Source organism: Sphaerodactylus townsendi, linkage group LG03, assembly GCF_021028975.2.
Source record: "Sphaerodactylus townsendi isolate TG3544 linkage group LG03, MPM_Stown_v2.3, whole genome shotgun sequence".
Lineage (NCBI taxonomy): Eukaryota > Metazoa > Chordata > Lepidosauria > Squamata > Sphaerodactylidae > Sphaerodactylus > Sphaerodactylus townsendi.
The window spans coordinates 33,744,572-33,765,818 of NC_059427.1; the positions used below are offsets into that span (position 1 = coordinate 33,744,572).

The 21,247-nt window shown below is 43.2% G+C and overlaps 1 protein-coding gene across 2 annotated transcripts in view; it reads right to left on the bottom strand.

Moving 5' to 3' along the window:
* Positions 1 to 625: 625 nt before the first annotated feature.
* Positions 626 to 21,247, bottom strand: part of TAFA4 (TAFA chemokine like family member 4) — a 180,999-nt gene continuing 160,377 nt past the window's right edge. The window contains exons 5-8 of one of the 2 annotated variants that reach the window (XR_007244095.1): positions 18,841 to 18,965; positions 7,581 to 8,748; positions 1,352 to 1,356; positions 626 to 639 (exon numbers count right to left, since the gene is read on the bottom strand). Coding sequence is in view for 1 of the 2 variants with exons in the window: in XM_048491806.1 (XP_048347763.1) it covers positions 8,737 to 8,748; positions 18,841 to 18,965 (137 nt within the window). In the remaining variant the exon portion in view is untranslated. Of the gene's footprint in view, positions 640 to 1,351; positions 1,357 to 7,232; positions 8,749 to 18,840; positions 18,966 to 21,247 lie in introns of those variants that run through there. The other variant, XM_048491806.1, reaches the window with a different exon arrangement.

A 21,247-nucleotide genomic window follows, 5' to 3' on the forward strand; every position in this document is an offset into this window, starting at 1 on the left:
CCTTCACATGGAGCCTGCTGGGTGACCTTGGGGCTAGTCTTTCAGAACTCTCTTCGCCCGACCTACCTCACAAGGTGTCTGTTGGATGTAATGGATTGCACAAAAACATAGAGGTTTAAAAGTGCAACTCAGTCAGTGGAACAAGGTGCTATCGCAACAGAGTGGGGAAAAATTTCCAAGGAATGGGAAAGCATCCTTATTGGGTAAGCTGACCTGCACTCTGGTAAAGCAACCAGGTATCTCTCTGAGAGGAAAAGTTTTGTAAGCTTTTGGATTTAGATTCCTGTGAGTTAACATCAAGTCAATGTGCTAATTATCTACTCAGAGGGAATTTCAATCAGGGAATGGATATGACTTGAAATATACTGAGTTCAGTATGTACTGACAGACAATCTGCAGACAGAAGAAAACTGGGCGTTTTATTTACCCGCCAAAGCTGATGGTGGAATAGTAGTGAGACTTTCTACAGGTGACCATAAATAAAAAGGAAGGGAATATATCTTCTGGGTGAAGAATTTCTAAACTAGTTAGAACAGGAATTATACACACAAGTGGATACACACAAGTGGATTCTCAGTCTGAAGTATTAGTATTCTGTCAAAGTTATCTCAGGAGATAAATTATTACTCTGACATGGAGCTTGGGGCAGTCACTCTTGGTCCGACCTACCTGATAACTTTGTGAGGATGAATTAGAGGAAGCAAAGAATTATGTATGCCAAACCAAGATCCATGGAGGAACAGCAGGTAAAGATATACATACCAAATAAACAAAGGTCTTCAACAAAATTATTCTGTCTTTTAGCTTACCATAACTCTTCAGCCTCTGCTGGTTTTAAAACAGTGGCTTCTTGAACTTATTTCCATCTCCTCTGACATTTTGTGTTTTCTTGCTAGATTACCGTGTGTTTGATCTATATCTCAATATAACTGTGAACTAATTAGTAAACATTGTAGACACAAATTGCATTGTAATAAAAAGCTGATAAAATTGCAAAAGGGCATTTGCATTTCCACAGGCCAGCTTCAAGTTACAGGAAATCTATACACTATTATTGCCTCCTGCTGCTTTGGGTATAGATGTGAAGCCTTAAGATGGCTTTATTAGGAACTGCCGGCTGTCCTGGTGTGCTCTGAAGTGTCAAACACGGTCTAGCAGCTTTAGGTTTGGTTGGCAGATGAGCTGATACCTGCATGCTGAATGAGGCTTCCAGGAGAGTTTTTTGTTCGTTTGTTTTAAACTGTATTCCTTGGTAACTGAACCTACTGTTTGGTGGATCATCAGGATGGGATGCTGGGAGGTGGTTGGCCACAGAATTTGAGATGAGAGGATTAAAAAATGAGAGAAAAACTTAAACTGTGGTTTGGCTTCGGGCGCAGAAGAGGTGCCGTATATTGAGGACTATTCCATGTGATGATATGATCACCCATACCATTTTTTAGTCAGTGACAGCAGGTTTAAAAGCAGTTGTTTATATCCCCATCAGACCTGTCAAATAGTTAGTGACACAGTTTGTTCCCATCCCTCCCCGTTAACAAAAAAAACTTATCAAAATAATGGTCCCTCTTACAACATTTGTGGTTTGAAGGGCTTGGGGTGGGGTGGGGGAAAGAGTTGATTAGAGCACGTTATTGTTTGGAATCTGTTTTATGTGTGTGCATGCAAGTTAGTCCAGATATTCCTTATGGATTTGGCGATGCTATCAGATCACTGAAAGAATGTTTTCAAGGATAAGACCAGCCATTTTGCCTTCAGCCAGATTTTTGTGAACTCGCCGCCTTGCCAAGGTTTGATATCAGAATGTAGTCATCTGGAATGCAAGTGTTGTTACACACAGCTCTCCTTTTACTACACTGGGACTGAGATTAATGTATTTTACATTGATTTTGCCACTACAGTAGATTACTTTGAGGGGCACTTAATTTAAAGGGTAAGTAAACAACCGGCACTTTTGCTTACAAATTGGTTGTTCTTCAATAAGCTTATGTGAGGGGAGGGGGGGGTACGAGAACATTCCTGCTTAAGAAAACAATAAATGAAACAGAAAAACGAAATGTTTTCGCAATCTCATTTTGGTAAAACCTTCAGTTTGTCCCTGGTGATTGCCAGTTGGGTGGATTTAAAATGTAGCTTAACTGAGTCTTGAGGAAAGGCAGGATATGTATGTATGTATGTATGCATGTATGTATTCATTCATTCATTCATTCATTCATTCATTCATTCATTCATTCATTCATTCATTCATCCAATTTATATCCCGCTCCACACCAAAGTCCCAAGGCGGTTAAAACTCCATTAAAATGTAACAATTCTAAAAACATAAAACATTAAAACCACCATTAAAACATCCATTAAAACAGTCAGTAAAACATCCATTAAAAATCCCCACCCCTCCCTCCCCCCACCCTTCAGCTGGCATCAATATGGGAGACCCTGGGGGTCACACAATTAAAGGCCTGAGTAGAGGAAGAATTTAACCATGGGCCGAAATCCATAAAGTGTTGGCACTTGGCAAATTTCTGCAGCGGGGCTGTTCCACGGCTTGGGGCCTGCCACAGAGGGCTTTAAATATGATTGTTAATACATTGAATTGGGCTTGATAGCGAATAGGGAGCCAGTGCAGTTTTTTCAAGGCCGGAGTTATATGCAATCAGCCAGGTTGACCCATCAGCAGCCTAGCTGCTGCATTTTTGCACCAGCTCCAGCTTTTGGACTGTCTTCAAGGGAAGCCCCATGTAAAGTGCATTGCAGTAATCTTTGGAAGCAGCAGAGAGGAGTAGCAGAGGAGAGGAATAGCAGGGAGAGGAGAAGTGGGACAGACAGCACTAGGTGAGCTCTGGTTTTTCTTTTTGGAGGGTTTTTCCCAAAGCCAAATCTTTTCATCTTTTAACAGTGTGTTTTTAACAGGAGCTTTTTTCTTGTTTTCTTTGTTTTGGCCATGTGCTTGCTCCAAGCTTCTGAGAGGTGGGGCTTGCTATTAGCTCTGCTCACTCTCTGGAAGCAGCAGAGAGGAGTAGCAAAGGAGAGGAGTAGCAGGAAGAGAAGTGGGACAGACAGCACTAGGTAACTAGCCCTCCAATCAATGAATCAACCCCACTCTTCCTATTGGTCCAGACACAAATTGAGGTAGCCCCATGGTTGCCATGGTGACCATGAGGTTGTGTGCCAGTCTATCAGAGACATGCTCAGTGTGATAGTTGAAGTACCCCAGAACAACAGTCCTAGGGGAGTCCATCACCACCTCTGAGACTACCTCTGCCAGCTCTGGCAGGGTGGCTGCTGGGCAGTGGGGTGAGCGGTACACCAGCAACAATCCCAACTTATCTCTCTGCCCAAACACCAAATCCAAACTTTCAACTCTGGACACAGGATGAGAGGGGCGCCTGGTGAATGTGTGTGACTCCCTGTGGACTATGGCTACCTCACCACCTTAGTCTGGGCTGGTGGTGCACCTGATAGCCTGGGGAGCGAAAGCTGGGTCAGTTCTACCCCCACCCCCAGCTCGCCCACCCCTGTTATACAAGCCAGGTTGGCCCCCTCATCCAGTATCAAATCCTGGATGAGGTCTGTATTGTTCAGGGTCGACCTAGCGTTCAAAAGCAACAGCACCAGGCCAGTGAGCAGGACAACTGACCTCCTTACCTCCCTTTGGATGGGGAGCACAGCAGAAGGAGCAATGGCCTGAAGACATCCAGGGCAAATTCTGAAAACAATTCTCCTCTGACCCCCAGCGCCATAATACCTCCTGCCCGTAAGCACTGGGATGGCCCTGCCTCCCCCTTCACCCAGGCACATCCCTCAGGTGGTCTTCTAGGTCCCCTACTATGTCCTCGGGAGTGGGCCCTCAGCTTCTCACTTGGAGGGAAAGCAATGGAAAGACCCCATGAATGTGGACTGTATCGCATTATCTTTGCAGGAAGAAGATACGAAGGGAAGAGAAACCATATGGACACCTCTAAAAAAAATTTTTTTTTTAAAGATGGAATCTGAGATAGATAAATTTAGTTTTCATTGTTATAAAGCTAATATTATAGTGTCATTTAAGTGAAGCTCTGTTTGTTAAACTTTTCCACAATTTTGTTGATATGGTAGAACTGGAAACCAGGAAGAGAAGCCCTGTTTAGTTAATCGGCAATTAATCAGTCTCTTTTGGGAGCAACAAACCAAACATTATTATAGTAACCATGTTGTTAGACTGAAATGAGACAATTATGTATAACAAATATGATGCATTATTGTAATATATTAAGTATTTTAATCTATTCAATAAAAATCTTTATAAAAAAAATAAGAAAGACCCCATGAATGGACTCTCACTCCAAACTGGGGTCTTCTGACCAGGGCGTCCCCCCACCACACCCCAGGAGCTCTATCCCACTCCCAAGCAGGAGGATTAATATCAATAGGGGACCCACGGAGGCAGTCCCCCTCTTACTCAAATGCCAACGAACCCCACAATCCCACAAGCTAAAACAAAGCTTTAAATAGATTTAACAATAACAATATAACCCCATTAAGTCTGCCAAGACAAGCCACATGCTCATAAATCCCACTAAATCCACATGCCCAACTCGCATAAAAAGAAGAGGCCTGTCCCCAAACAGGCTTACAGTGGGTAGCACCCTTATGCCACCACCCTTCAGCCGCTGCCTAGGGCCACTGCCTTGGGCTGCTGCTGCTGTTCAAATAGCTGCCAAGCCCCACCCCCTGCAAATGTTCCCAATAGGGTGGGGTTCAGGAGCTGCAGGCCACAGCTCACCCAGTCAGGCTTGCAGTTCTTCCAGTATCCAATGCAGGCTTCTCTGGCTGTCAGGCAGTATTGCAGGCAGGGCTGCATAGAAGCAGTCGAGGGAGCAGGTCTTAGCATCGAGGCCCTCGTCCTGCAGCCGCCACGAGTTGCGGAAGCCCAGTTGCTCCAGGTAGCTTGAACTTTTTGGTGGTAATGGGCATGGAAGACAGGGGGATTTAACCTCTGGCCAAGAGTTTCTTGGTGTTAATAATCTTGTCAGTGGATTCCTGGGAAAAGGATTTTTTTCTCACAGCTGTGGACTACGAATCAGGCTCCCTTGCTCTTTATAAAGCTGGAACTTGTCAGTGAAGTGGGTGCTCTGGAAGGGGACAGGGGCTGCATCCCAGGGGCGTGCGTGCGTGCGTGCGTGCGTGCGTGTAACGTTAAACTACTACTGATATCTATTTGATGTTCACATGTGGCCAGCTTATCTCCTGATGCAGCATCTAGCTGAACATCTGGCAACTTGATATTTGATTCTTTTGATATTTATTCATGCTTATGCATGGCCAGTTTATTTCTTTTTATGGTATCCAGATGAGATCTGGCAACTGGAGTACTTCAAGCCTCTACGCACAGGTGTCAAACTCACAGCCCTCCAAATGTTATGAACTACAGTTCCCATCATCCCCAGTGATGGGAACTGTAGTCCATAACATCTGGAGGGCCACGAGTTTGACACCGATGCATCTACTGAATCACAATTATTTCACCGAAAGGATATTATTTATACAGAGACTTATCTTTTGTGCATATTTTGGGATTCCTTCTCTGCCTGTGTTGTTCATGTATTGCATTATTGTTTCCATTGTTGATATTTGGGTTATTGGATGAAGTTCTTTTAACCAGAACTGTGACTAGCCCAAGGTTAACCCGCAGGCTTCATCTGGAGGAGCAGGGAATCAAACCCGGTCCTCCAGATTAGAGTCCACTGCTCTTAGCCACTACACCATGCTGGCCATTGGGCAGATATTTAGCAGCCCAGGATAAAGAAGGGCTATTTTAATTGTCTGTTTACTTATGATATTGCACATACAATTTTATAAGTGATCATTCAGCCTTAATAGTTTGGTCAAGTTAAAACAAATCGTCAGACCATTTTGCATCATTTGCATGCAGGACCATCACCAAGGAACCGGCATCATTCTTCAGTGGAGGACATTGTCCAAAACAGTGGAGGAATTGTCCAAACAGTGGAGGAATTGTCCAAAACATGCAGCCGGGGGAAATAAACTCCTTTACTAATAAACAAATACAGTCATCACCAGTAATCCCAATCATTATTAGATACAAAAGTAAAATGGGACAAAAACTAAGAACCAGAAGCAAAACAGAAGAGCTCAATCTCCGTTTTATAAGGGAGGAGTGGAAAAAGTCCTCTGAAGATCTCCAGTGGAATGAATATTGCATGAATATTTCAAGATGCTCCCCACAAAATAAAAGCAAACAATGACTATTATTCTAGACAGCTTCACAATGCATCCTGTGCACAATCAAATAAATTAGTGCAACACCATCGCCATTTTTTTGGCATTGCTGTTATCTACAAAAATCGGTTGTATGTTAATACAGAGGAAATTTACATAAAGCACAGCACTCGCTGGGTCAGTGACAGTTCATCTGCAGAGAGATGTGCGCGCACTGCTGCATTTGAATATGTTCCAATGCATCTTAAAGTCAAATGATGCAACGGGGAACGGACGGGCTATAAATTCGCCTCCCTTTTACAGTTCTATTTATGCAGGCTGATGACAAAACAAAAGCATGTAACACTTAGGAAGAGATGGAAACCCGGAATGAGATACAACTAAAATAATAGGAAGCAATTACATGTCATAAATCGTATGAGCTAGAAAATGTGATCTGTCAGAGACTAGACACTTAATTATTATAATCATTATAAACAGAAACTAAGTCAAAGTGAAAAATCCTCTTCCTATGGAGAACTTTGCTCATGAAAACTAAAATACGCGACCAACTAGGATGCAAGTGAAGCAACACAAATCCAAAGTTGCTTTCTATGTGCATCCCCAGCCACTCAGTCCTAAGTCCCAGTGTGCCAGCAACTACCTAAGCAGAGTTCAAGACGGACTGCCAATGGTGTTGATGGATTTAGAAACACGTAACTCTGCTCCTGACCTGGATGGCTAAGAAGAAGGAGGAGGAGGAGGAGGAGGAGGAGGAGGAGGAGGAGGAAAAGGAAAAGGAAAAGGAAAAGGAAAAGAGGAGGAGGAGGAGGAGGAGGAGGAGGAGTTTGGATTTATATCCCCCCTTTCTCTCCTGTAGGAGACTCAAAGGGGCTTACAATCTCCTTGCCCTTCCCCCCTCACAACAAACACCCTGTGAGGTAGGTGGGGCTGAGAGAGCTCAGAAGAACTGTGACTAGCCCAAGGTCACCCAGCTGGCGTGTGTGGGAGTGTACAGGCTAATCTGAATTCCCCAGATAAGCCTCCACAGCTCAAGCGGCAGAGCTGGGAATCAAACCCGGTTCCTCCAGATTAGAATGCACCTGCTCCTAACCACTTTGCCACTGCTGCTCAGATCCTGGGAAGCTAAATAGGGCTGGCCCTGATTAGAATTTGGATGGGAGACCACCCAGGAAGACCTTGGCAAACCACCTCTCCTTATCTCTTGTCTTGAAAACTCTATGGGGTTGCCATAAGCGAGCTGCGATTTGACAGCTCTTTCCCCCATCAGTTCTGCTCAGGATTGTACTGTAAAGTCTTATTTCTCCCCACTGTGCGGAAGTGGCACCGTGAGCCAAAATTACCAGATGTAGCAAAACTCCGACATAGTCCAGAAATGAATGAAAATCTGTATGCCCCTTCCTTTAAAAGTGTTCCTGCTGCCTCAGACATTTTCCGTGCCACTTTTTATGTGCTACAATAAGAAGGCAGGAGTACATTGTTCCATGACAGATATAGTGGGTTGAATCCTGCATTAAGTGCCACATTCAATGCTCAATCATAGTTTGTTTTGGAGCATGAGACAGTTTTGCAAATGGGGTATGCAGTTGCAGTACCTCTTCCTTCTGCTCTACAAAGGTGAAGGAAATGTCAACCTACAGTCCAACTTGAATCACTGCACAAAGCCAGAAAATCTGATATGGCAATGATACAAGCTATACAATTCATCTGACTGGCTTCATCCAAGTGAATGTGGTGTGGGACAACCAAGATATCAGCATTTCCCAAGACATTTTCTACACATATCTAGAAGAGTACTTTCAACTGTACATTTCTTGCTTTGGATTAAAGAATCTGTAGCGAATTAGTTCATCCGTTTTCTTTCAATTTCTCAAAGCAAACAGGCAATACAGATTTCGATTCTGCTCTTTTCTGATAGGTTATTTGGCACACTAAGATCTACCTACTTTCAGAATTACATGTCCTTGACTATTCTCTCTAAACCTGTACAAATGGAAAGAAACAGTCACACAGTCAGTAACATAATAAGGGGAAGGGCTATAAACATGATTCACTTTCTTACTTGCTAAATGCCAGCTAAAAATATATTGAAGTGGATTTTCTAAGCATACATCAACTGCCCTTCCTACAACTTCCATAGTTGGAGGAGGAGGAGGCTCCTTCATCTGCATCGTCCATGGTTCTTCATCTTACCAACTTCCCAGAGTTCTTGGAATCATACTTTCAGACTTTATAATGCAACAAGTAAAGGTCTGCAGATAATGTGCATCAGAAGGAATTTCGGTTGCTCACGTTCAAGCATCAAAGCCATACAGGTCCTGTCTTCAAAATGTATATAGTGCTTTGTATGAAAGTCAACATTTGAGAAGTGTCGCCACAGTCAAAAAGCAGAAATATGTCTCTTTTTGCCCACTAAGTCAAAAAGCTAAGAATCCAAACTGGATCTTTTTCACACACAGTGTCTCTCTGCAACAGTCAAGCAAGGTATCCATACATTTTAGTGTCCCACTGCATGCTTTGCTACCGGGTCACCTGCAAACAAAGAAAAAGGGAAAGTAAGTATTAAAACATTTTTGAAAACTTCATTTATATTCCCCTGTTCTTCCCAGTGGGGACTCAAAACACAAACTTGCATCGTTCTTCTCATCTCTTTTTAATTCTCACAACAGCTGACCAAAGGTCAGCCAACAAACCTCCAAGGTAGAATGAGAATTTAGACCTGGGTCTGGCATTCCAACCACTCAACCATGCTGGCTCTCCAAAGTAGAACAACACAAAAGGTATGAAACTGAGCACCAGTTAAAAATCATCCAGTAAGCTTCTATGGCAGAGCAGGGATTTCAACCTGGGTCTCCAGGGCTTAGTCCAACCACTCTAGCCGCTAAACAATGTTGGATAGAATATTACAACAGGGATAAAACTAGGCAGATTCTTCAAAAAGCACCTGAGCTTCCACAACTTCACATCCAATCCCACACTTGATAAAGTCTGCACGTTTCTAAGTATAGCCAGGACATTTTCGATGCACAGACAAGCAGGAATGGGGAGCAGGGAGCTGATTTCGAAGCAAATCAATTTAAATAGCCAATGCACAGCTCAGATAAAACTTTGCAGGACTTCAGTATTCTAGTCACAGCACTCCCCCCCCCCCCTTCACCGAATAAATTTTCCCAGAGTCAGAAAGGACTGTTGGAGGAAGAGGGATACAAGGAAGGTTTGCAATCATACACACCTTCTGTTGACACATAGCACAATCCAGTCCAGTGTCATTGGTTGTCAAACCGAAAGGCATCTTACCAAGATGTCGGGGGGGGGGGGGAGAGTGTGCACGTACCAAAAACGTGTTTCTATCCATGTCTCATCACAATTTCTTAGATAACGGACAATGTCCTTTTAAACTCCCTCATCCCTGCAGCAGCTTCTAGCAGGTTGGGCATGTAGGGAGTGTGATTGATGCAACTCCTTCCTCCTTGCTGAAACATCAGCACTTCTGGAAATGGTGGTCGGCTTCATTATTTAGGCTAGTTTGGGTCAACAACGGTCCATTACACACAGCATAAATAAGACGTCCTGAGAACGTCTTTTAAGAAGCTGCCTTCTAATTTTTAGCATGTACCAAAAAGGTGTCAGAGGAAAAAAGAGGCTTTTTCTTTCTGCCCGACTGTTAAAGGCTCATTCCGCACATGCAGAATAATGCACTTTCAAACTGCTTTCAGTGCTCTTTGAAGCTGTGCGGAATAGCAAAATCCACTTGCAAACAGTTGTGAAAGTGGTTTGAAAACACATTATTTTGCGTGTGCGGAAGGGGCCAAAGTCTCTGGTCAGTTTCCTCTGCCACTGGCACCCGACATTTTGTGCTGCAGAGACTCTTCATGCATGGCCCCCCTTTGCTAAAGGTTTCCCTAGGACGTTTGCTCTGCCAGTTCTGATCCTTTCAGCCCCAAAACTACATGGTTGTACTCTTCTCGCCCTGCCAATTCTGGCAATATTTGTTTTCCCTTTTTTATTTTTCATGAGCTGTCTTCAAAGACACGAACACGCAATTTCATAATCACAAGCAATTTTTGTATCATGCGTGCATAGCTTTGAAGACAGCTCATAATTTTTTTTAAAAAAAGAGAAACTATATATTGCTGGAATCTGTAGGATAAGAACAGTACAACCATGTACTTTTCAGGCTGAAAAGGAGCCCAGGATTGGAGCCTGCAGAGCAAACATCCAGTGTAACCTTCATCAAATTGCTGGGCGCAAGGAGAATCCCTGCAGCACAAAATATCGGGTGCTCATGGTGGAAGAAACTGACAAGAGGCTTTAACGGTCGAGTGGGAAAAATAAGACACCTCCTCAGCTCCAAAATGTTTTGACAGATGGTATTGGAGGGAAGCAACCAAGATGGAGTTCATCTCAATCATATGGTCATTTAAAGCTGACTTCTGGGGGGAAAGTCTACATTTCAGCATCCTCAAAACAAGATGGCTCGAGCAGAAATAAAATGTCCTGAGGATGCCTTGGGGAAAAAGTTGGTAGTGGAGTCCCTCCCCAAGATGCTTTTTTCCTGTCCTCAGGATGTCTTATTTGTTTTATGTAGAATGAGTAACTGTTCAGCTGAAATAATGTGGCATTTCAGTGTTCATTTGGGTTTTCTTTCAGGTTTTGTTGAAACCCCCCCCCCCCCAATAACCAGACTCTAAGGTGCATAAATCGGTTCATTGAACAGCAACCAACAGTTCATTGTTGGAACTAAAACTCAAAACAGCAATTTGCATTTAAAATTATTTCCCTCTAACCCCCTCCTGTGCAATCCCAGTGGGGTGAAGTAACTTGCAATGGATTAAGCCAATGGTTCACAACCTTCTTAATGCCGCAACCCTTTAATACATGTTGTGGTGACCCCCAACCCTAACATTTATCCATTTTACAGATGGAGAACATTGATGCAGAGAGTCTTAGGTGACCCCTGTGAAAGGGTCGTTCGACCCCCAAAGGGATCCCGACCCACAGGTTGAGAACCACTGGATTAAGCAAAGTGGGATCTTCATGGTTGCCCCATAGATAAGACTGATGTTGACCAGCTAGAGGGTGAGAAAGCATTTTCACGTCCAGAACAGAATGGGAAATAAGGCAGGGATTTCCCACAGCACATTTTCCCGGACCTCTCCAAAGATCCAAGGCATGAGAAGGGAAAACCTGTCATCCCAATAGATTTTTCACCAGATCTTGACAGTTTCTAAACCTGACCTTCTCAGAAACTGCAATAGTTCTGTTCTTTTAAATGCCTCTAAGCACAAGGATTAAGAAAATAAGGAGTATAGGCTGGGCCTTTTTTGTGAAAGTATTTGCCAGCGTTGGTGTTGGAGGAATGTTTTACCGATGCCCTGCCCAAAAAACGAATACCATAAGTGGGTTCTAGATCAAATTCTCCCTAGAAGCTAAAAGGACTGAACTAAAACTATCATACTTTAGTCAGATGAGAACACAAGACTTGTGGGAAAAGATATTACAGCTAGGGAAATTTGAATGCAATAGCAAAAGAGGAAGACCCAACATGAGATGAATCCACTCAATAAAGGAATTGCAGCCTTCAGTTTGCAAGACCTAAGCCAGGCTGTTAAAGACCAGGACTTTTTGGAGGTCATTAATTCATAGGGTTGCCATACATCAGAAGCAACTTGACAACACTTAACACATGGGCCCCTTCCACACATGCAAAATAATGCGTTTTCAAACCACTTTCACAACTGTTTGCAAGTGGATTTTGCTATTCCGCACAGCTTCAAAGAGCACTGAAAGCAGTTTGAAAGTGCATTATTCTGCATGTGCGGAACGAGCCATAATACATCCACACATACGATACTGAGTACTGGCACCTTTTTGTAGAAATTGCTGTTAACATCTTCTTAGTTTTAAATAAAAGGAACGCTTAGTTCAGATATGTATTTACCACATTGCAGAAGACAGACTGTTCTAAAACAAAGTTATTCAGCAATCGGCTGGGTAAAAACCTCATCCTTATTGAATGCTGAGTCAAACTCTGCTTGGCAGATACAAGCCACACTTGAAATGCTGAAGGAGGACTGAGAAGCTCCAGGATTGTAGCAAAAGGACTTCTACGTCCGGGCAATGAGGGGAGGTTTGAAAGCTCCCTTTTTTATTTCATGTAAGTGCTCTTGACTTTATAGTGCAAAATATGTTTTCTGAGCACAGTTGGCATGCATTTTTAAAAGAGCTCTGTGGATTAGGTATGCTCATGAATATAAACAGTAAACTGTGTTCCATTAATTTTTATTTGGCTTCATAATCACTCGAAAAATGAATGCCTTGCTGTGTGCCTATCTTCATTTCCCCCAAAGAGTTGCTGTAACCACAAGCAACACACAAAACAGAGTTGAGCTTACCTGTAACTGCTGTTCATTGGGGTTTTCTGTGCAGACACACATTGGAACTGCACCTGTGTGAAGGCCTGCCATTGGTAGAATTGTCTAGCTTTAAGACATGGAGCGGGCACTCCTTTACTCCGGAAAGCAGGGAATGGCTTTCCTGCCTAAACTATCATGTGCTCCAAAGAGGCACACCCCTCTCCCTCAATTCCTGCTTGCTGCTGTCAGTTCTCAAGAGCCATCTCAATGCTAACAGTGGCCCCTTCCGCACACGCAAAATAATGCGTTTTCAAACCGCTTTCACAACTGTTTGCAAGTGGATTTTGCTATTCCGCACAGCTTCAAAGAGCACTGAAAGCAGTTTGAAAGTGCATTATTCTGCATGTGCGGAATGAGCCAGTGAGAGAGCTCACGGCAGGGCAGTAGACAGGAAATGTGTGTCTGGACTGAAGGCCTTGATGGACAACAGTTACAAGTAAGGACAACCCTGTTTTCATCTTCAGTGCAGCCCCACACTGGGATTTTAATGAGCGACACAGACTGTGTTGCAGTGGTGCTCTGACCAGAATAAAAACCAAAGAATCACCTTTTCTGAGTCTTTTCTGAATTTTGGCCCAGGGCATACTGCTTCACAAACATGTCCCCTGCTGGCCATATTGTTGGGGGACCTTCCAGTGGAATGTAGCTTATTATCCTGTGCTCACATGGAATGGGCATCCAAAGGGCACGGGTTCCCATGTCCTAGTTATATATGGATAGCTGACACCACCCACCTAGCTATTGACTGTGCTGAAGCCGCTCTAGGGGTTTGTGACCCAGCAGGAGCGTCTCCACAACCATGAAGGCCACTGATTCAGAATACATTAAAGCCATTCACCATCCTGTAATAATAAAAGCATCAATAAATGTAGGCTTTTACAGCATTCTAATTTCAAGTTATGGGTACTGTTATTCAGAGTTCCTACTAACATCCTTATATGATGCAGCTGGCCTCCACTAGGGACAGGGCTTTTATAGCCCTGGCCCCTGCCTGGTGGAACGCTCTTCCTCCAACTGTCCAGGCCCTGCGGGATCTTGGAGAATTCTGCAGGGCCTGTAAGACCGAGCTGTTCCACCGGGCCTTTGGAGATGCTGGCCGCTGATGGCACCCCTTCCTCCCTTTTTATCATCTGTGGCCCTTTTCCATCTTGGGCCTTCCGTTCCCTCTTAAGAGGGGTTTTTTAGATGACCGGACGCTATATTTTTACATTTATTATTTTACTTCATTTTGTATGCTGTATTTTAAATGGTTTTAACTCGATGCTTAGAGCCCTTATTTTATCTTATATTCAGTGGAGGGATCCAAAAATGTTAGTAACAGGTTCCCATGGTGGTGGGATTCAAACTGTGGCGTAGCGCCAATGGGGCTGGGTGGGGCACGACGGGGGCGTGGCCGGGCATTCCGGGGACGGGGCATTCCTGGGTGGGGCTGTGGCAAGGATGCAGCCGCTGCGGCGGTCCTTGGGTGGGAAACGAATGCATGCAGGCGCAGGCTGCCACGCACGCCGGTGCACCTCCTGCTAGACTGCTTCAAGTTCTGCGCGCTACTGCTGAGAGGAGGGCGCAACTAAGGCAAAAATCACATGGCAAAATCACCAATTAGGAAACCCCTCTTGGCACACACAAATAATTAGTAACCTACTCTCGGGAACCTGTGAGAACCTGTGGATCCCACCTCTGCTTATATTGTATTTAATTTATTGAGAGGGCTCCTTTTGCCTATTTATGTTATATTGAAATGTTGTACACTGCCCAGAGCCCTCCGGGGGTGGGCGGTATAAAAGTCAAATTAATAATAATAATAATAATAATAATAATAATAATAATAATAATAATAATAATAATAATAATAATAAACAACAACAACAACAACAATAATAATAATAACAATAATAACAATAATAATAATAATAATAACAACAACAACAACAACAACAACAACAATAACAACAACAACATATTCTGAATAGCCTCTCATCTATGCTAGCAATAGCAGCATAGTTTACTTTGATGTAAAAAATGTTTGTATAGAGAAGCAAAATGTTTTATATTGTTTAAGGCATGTTTTCTTTGAATGATAGCAGAGGCAACTTTTTAACATATAAATTCAGAATTATTCCCAAGTTGAATAATGCTAAAAACCAGTTTATTGCTCTTGGATGACCAAGGGACTGTATTTTTTTTTTTAACTCTAAGAAGTGCCCTTTGAAATGGCTGTACTTTGCAGAGTCTGGCTAAAATTTATATTTAACTTGTCAAACAGATTTAAAGCAGATACAGCTGCAGGTAAACAAACAGCGCTCACGTATTCACAGTACAAACGACGGCTTATCTGCATTATCGGGAAATCCTCAACTCCCATCTCTGTGTGAAAAACATATTCATGAAATATCAAGGAAATGGGGAAAAAACCCTTATCAAATTAAAATTACTTGCAGCACCTTTGGGTGCAATGTGAGCCCATTAAGATCAAAGTGAGCCTTGCCCCTGACTTCAGTGGGATGTGGATTGCACACTTGAGGAACTCTTCTTTGAAGAGAGGAGTTAATAGCTTGTTACTTTAATGAAGCAAAACCAGTTTAGGGCACTCTCGGGTGCTAATTCAGCACAGTAGTTAATCTGAAACCATAGATGTGTGCAAAGGCCTAAATCAGAAATGGAACACTCCCTCCATTTCTGTACAGTGAACTGACACCCATGAAAGGCTAAGGTTTGATCTAAGGATATGTAGCTCTGCTGATTTTCTTGTCTCTGACACCAGATGCCATAATCTCTACCATTAACACCACCAGAACAATGGAGCTTCTCAACACTCATGGAATACAAAAAAAGCACAAGGGCTCAAAAACGAGGAAAATAAAAATAACGCCAAGCTGACAATGAAGGGTACAAAAAGACAATCAATTGATACAAATGACTGACTCGTTGTACTGTGGGATTTTTTTTGGCATACATTTATGGTCTCTCAATGGGTGAATGTTCTCTCTGGATTGATATGAACCTATACCAGTCCACAAATATATTCTGTAGAGACTGAAAGGCAACTTTAAATCAATCGTCAACTGGACACATGGCTAGAGCAGAGTGGATCATATAAGTTCATATAAGTGCTATTTTTTAAACTGACTTCATCCTATTTCAGAGTCACCCTAAATGACCTATACTTCTCAGCATTCAGATGATCCAAACATGTAGACTGCCCCTCAAGTACGCTTGACTGGAAAAGCTGGGGTGCTTAAATAAAGAGATGACGAGATGAACAAAAAGACATGTACAGCACCATGCAGAATTGGGGCGGGGAGCAAAAGAGCTGCAGAGCCAGTATGACCTAGGCATCAATCTCATTCCACACGGCGTAGGTGGCACTGATGCGGGCACTGGCAGCTCCACCTCACAGCCATTGTGCCAGTGCTCCTCCACCATAGCAGCCCACGCCATTGCCAATGGGGCGTTTCTGGGGGTGGAGCTGACTGTAGTCAGTTTCCTGAGGGCTTTCAGCCCAGGAATGGCCCCTTCAGCTGGTGTGGACTTACACCAGCTGAAAGTGTAGTGCAGCCCTTTGGCTGCATGAGGGAGTTTCAGGGTGGCTCTTTCTTCTTGCAGCATGCCTCTCTGGGAACCTTCCTGGAGGCAGCGGGACGGCACTGTCCCTGGCCACCACAAAACTACCTCCTCTGTACATTGGGCTGCCTGTTTATTTGCACATTACCAAGTCCAAATGCCCAAACCAATTAGTTGCTGCAACACTATCGCTCCAGTCCAGATCCCCATGTGCTCTCCTCCAAAGGAAACAAATAAGCAACTAAATGAAATATGAGTATAGTGTAATTTGAAGATGAATGACACAGCAACCTTGCTGAAGTTAAGTAGGTCCAGTGAGTACTAAATGGGAGACATCATGGAGTCTTTATGCCTTGATCTCCGTGATGGACAAAAGGTTGGATTTAAAATGCCAAGACAAATCAGGAATGAATGATCCACAACGTATCTCAGTACACATGAAATGTTAAAACAGATAAGAAACGCGTTTCAACCATTTCTTCTTCTTCAGCGGTAATCAAATATACCACAATAAAACATTATGAGAATACAAAAATACATATTGAACAAAGGTATGCATTATGTGCAGCATGAAATCATTGAACCGTTTGCTTTTAAAATGCATACAAAATAACTGGGTTATTTTATATACTTGGTCTATTAGTGGTCATGATTGCTTATCTTTCTGGTCTGACCCAGAATGGCCGAAAAAGAAAATAAGAATTGTCCCTTTTTGTTTTGACTTTTTAAAAAAAGATTCAGGTTTGTCACATTTTATGCTGAACTCTTCTTAAGTTTAAAACAAGCATATGCTGATATGCAAGTCTGACCTTTACATTAATCTCTGTAAGATCTCTGACAGTGGCAAAATCAATGTCAAAGGCATTACTCTAAGTAATGCAAAGCAAAACAAAGCAGGGTTTCGGGGAAACAGGACTTCTCTTCCAATCACGTGGCTGATCCTGCCCTTGCTCATTCCAATGTATTCAAAACAAATGTTCAGCAGCACCTCAAAGAACGACGTTTCCCACAGAATCGTAAGTCATGTCTCACTTCATCAGTACAAAAACCTTAGCTCAACCAGCAACCAAGCTAAAACACAAGAGTTAAAATCCTCCAAAACTGGATTCCTCATCATCATCTGCATGTCCAAATGTAACCCAACTTAGATTTTAAGAGGGATATTATCAGAAATGGAAAATCTACTATTAGCTTCCATTGTAAACAATGGAGGATGGGGCATCCACTTTGGGGGTCAATAACTTTGGATCCCCTGACCCAAACTTCACCAAACCTGGCTGGTATCATAAAGAGACTCTCCTGATGAGACCAGCCAGGTTTGGTGAAGTTTGGTTCAGAGGGTCCAAAGTTATGGACCCTCAAAAGGGTAGCCCCATCTACTAATAGCTCCCATTGAAAACAATGGGGAATGGGGGCACCTCATTTGGGGGTCCATAACTTTGGACCCCCTGAACCAAACTTTACCAAACTTGGCTGGTATCAGCAGGGTTGTCTTCTGAGGGCACCCTAACATTTTGGTGCCGCTAGCATAAAAACTGCGCCCCCTGCTGGCCGGCAAAGTAAAAACACACAAAAAAATTTAATGACCCGCATATAAGTCGAGGGGAGCTTTTTCAGCATTAAAAATGTGCTGAAAAATTCGACTTATACATGAGTATATACGGTATTTATTTAAACATGTATACTCTGCCTGTTCTTGTGATTTAAGGTGAAGAAACCATCCGTAGTCCACCCAAAGCAGGAGTCAAGGGGACACTACAAAGATGGGAGCAAGGTTGCTTCTCAATGGCTTGGACCATCAGGAGGACCACAGACGTAGAATTTGGGTTGACAGGCAGGGCCTGGAAACTGGGGGAAGGACTGACATGCAGTGGAGACTCTTGTTCACGATGTAATGACATTACCAATGCTGAACTGACATCACTTCCTGTGCTTCTGGAAGCAGTATCAGGATATTGCTGGAGGATGCCAGGAATGCTCTGGCATTTTGAAGAAACTCTAACCATGGATGCTGCGGCACATGGGAGCGATGTCAGCACATTGCGGAATCTGTCAGTGTCTCCCCTGTTTCCTGCCATTTCCCCTGCCCCCTGCCAGCCACTTAAGCAGCTGTGTGGAACCACCCGCTGGGGAGCAAAGGATCCTCCACCCCCAGTAAGAGAACTGCAAGCCTTCGAGGAATCTTCTCCAACAGTATTTGCTTCTTCATACTTAAGAAGTTGTTGTTATATCCTGTGGATAAAATTAAAGGACTGTACCTGAAGAACGCTCTTTCTCCACCCCTAATGCTAAGTCACTCCCACTTACTGGTACAGATTCCACAAAGAAGAACACACACTGCAAAATAAGCAACAGCCGACTCCCACAGGTCTGTCCCTTGTAGGATTTGCTCTATCCAAGCTTTTGCTCCAACCATCTTTCATGAAACTGGCAGACCTTCAAGCAGAAGATCCCCAGGACTGATAAAAGGGTGCTATTCCCTATTTCTTCAGTGACTGTGGAGGCCAAGGACAAAGGGTAAAAATTTAAGACCCACCAACAATACCTCCGCAACACCAAAAGTCAGGGATCTTAAGAAAGAGTAACCCATGTGTTACAACAGAAACAACTGCAAAACAACACAAAAACACATGGAACAGACACTTGCCTTGGTAGTTTTGACTTTGTTTCCGCTGCTGCAAGACCACCCTGTGTAATCAGGAAGGACTTTACATTCCTCTCCATCCAGACAAGGGCTCATCTGGCACCACCACTTCTGGACGACAATAGCAGCTGAAAAAAAATGAGTGATTTTTGCTTGGCTATTTAACAAACAGCAAAATGGGATCGGTGTTGTTAAGGTACTTGATGAGACTGCTGTTGATGCAGCAACTGCCTCGTGCAAGCAAAGGCAAGTTAGTAGCCGTGGATCACATGCAGCCTCAACCATAATCCAGGCTGGGTATTTAGACACACTTTTGAAGAACTGTGTTATGGTGGTTTAGAACACTGGATCAAGATCTAGGAGACCTACTTCTGAACCCTGCTCAGCTATTAAGCTCATTTAATGATCCTGGGCGGCTCATTTGTACCTCTCCTACCAAACCAGGTTTAGATGAGGACAAATTAGCAGACAAGAGAAGCATATATGTCATCCTTAGCAAGGTCTGGTGGTTAAGAGCTGTTGACTCTGGTCTGGTGAATTGGGTTTGATTCCCTGCTCCTCTACATGAGTGGTGGACTAATCTGCTGAACTGGGTTGGTTGCCCCACCCCTCCACATGAAGTCTGCTGGGTGACCTTGGGACGGTCAAAATCCTCTCAGAACTCTCTCAGTCCCGCCTACCTTGCAAGGTGTTTGTTGTGGAGAGAGAAAGGGAAGGAGTTTGTAAACTGCTTTCAGACTGCTTATGGTTGAGAAAAGCGGGGTGTAAAAAACCAAGTCTTCTTCAAGGAAAGGCAGGATTTTAAAAAAGCCCTCTCTGACCTTGGAAAACATGTTTGCAATGCAGTAGAAAGGAGCGGGGGGGGGGGTGCATGTTTTTCTGAGTCACTGCCAAATTTCATCAATGATCCATTAGGGCAAAATATTCCTATGTGTATTCAGTCAGACATCCTGTGGATCAAATAACCACATCAGAACTAGTCTTTAAGATGCAAACGCTTAAGGTGCTTTCTCCAAAATAGCCAGAGTGAAATAGAACAAAAAAAACTGATGAATACAATCTGGGATCATCTTCCCTTCCCCTGCCCCAGACAGTAGTTTCACAGTTGAATTCTAAGCATGTCTGCTGTCTAGTTAAGTCCCACTGAAGTCGGTATAACTTAGTTTTCATCAAAAGGACAGCTTAGGTTTCCAGGCGCAGACCTTAGAAATCTCAGGAAGCAGGAGAAGGTCTTGGAAAGCAAATACCCTTGTGGAACCAGCTGGAAACAAATAGACCTTTATCAAGAAAACAATTTGAAGGTCAGAGCATCAATCACTTTTGAAAATTTGATTATAAGACTTCCTGAAAATGGAAGCTATATGTGCAGGTAATAGAAGAGACAAATATTACCCCCAAACCACAGCAAACATAAATTCTTGAAAGTGCAACTATTTTGGTGTAAATATAAAGCTAACTCCCATGAGCTAAGCCTATGAGTGGGTCCTTTGTAGTTGACCAAAAATGCAGGGTTTATTTCCTGCTTATGTAATCTTAGTCACTTTGTAACTTTCAGTTCTGCCATGCAGAGAAAATGGAGTAGGTGCAAAGGCCAAAACACCCATACAATACTGCCAGACACGAGCATCTCCGAAAACATTTGTAAAATTCTTGTAAAACATTTTCAAGTCTCCTTTTTGTTCGCACTCACGCCCTTGAAATGATTCCTGGCTGCAATTACATAATTTTTCCCTTAAAAAAAAAAAGTTCCACAGTGAATCAATGCTGCGCAGCCTTGTGCTGCATTCTATACGCCTTGTATACTCAATGCTTTAAAGATTGGCCCATCCAAAAATAAAAGAACAGAAAAATGCTGCAAATAAACTGGTGACGGGGAACTCAGTAAACTCAGGACGTGGTGCCGAGAAAGAAGCTCAGGGAAACAGAGAAGCATGGGAAACGTAGTCAACAGAGTGCACATCAACAGAAGCCATTTTCAAAACATTTCAGCCAGAGAATCATTTAAAAGGGGGATTCATTTAAAACATTTTGGGGCTGGAAATAAAATGTTTGGGGGTAAAAACAATGCGGAACTCCATAGAGGAGATGTTTTATTTCCTGCCTCAGTAAGTTTTAAATCAATTGTGTGGAAAAGCCTGTTGTACCCATAGGGTATGGGTGCGTGTCCTGTCTGTTTAATAGATGCATAATAGGACTAATTTTGTTGTTGTTATTTATTTCCTTTATCCCACATCTTGTCATCCAATGGGGACCCAAAGTGGCATTCATCCATTTTATCCTCACAACAACCTTCTGCAGTAGGTTAGGTTGAAAGTGTGTGACTGGCCCAAGGTCACCCAGCATGCTTCCACGGCAGAGTAGAGATTCACACCAGCATCTTCCAGATTTTACTCCAATACTTTAACCCCAC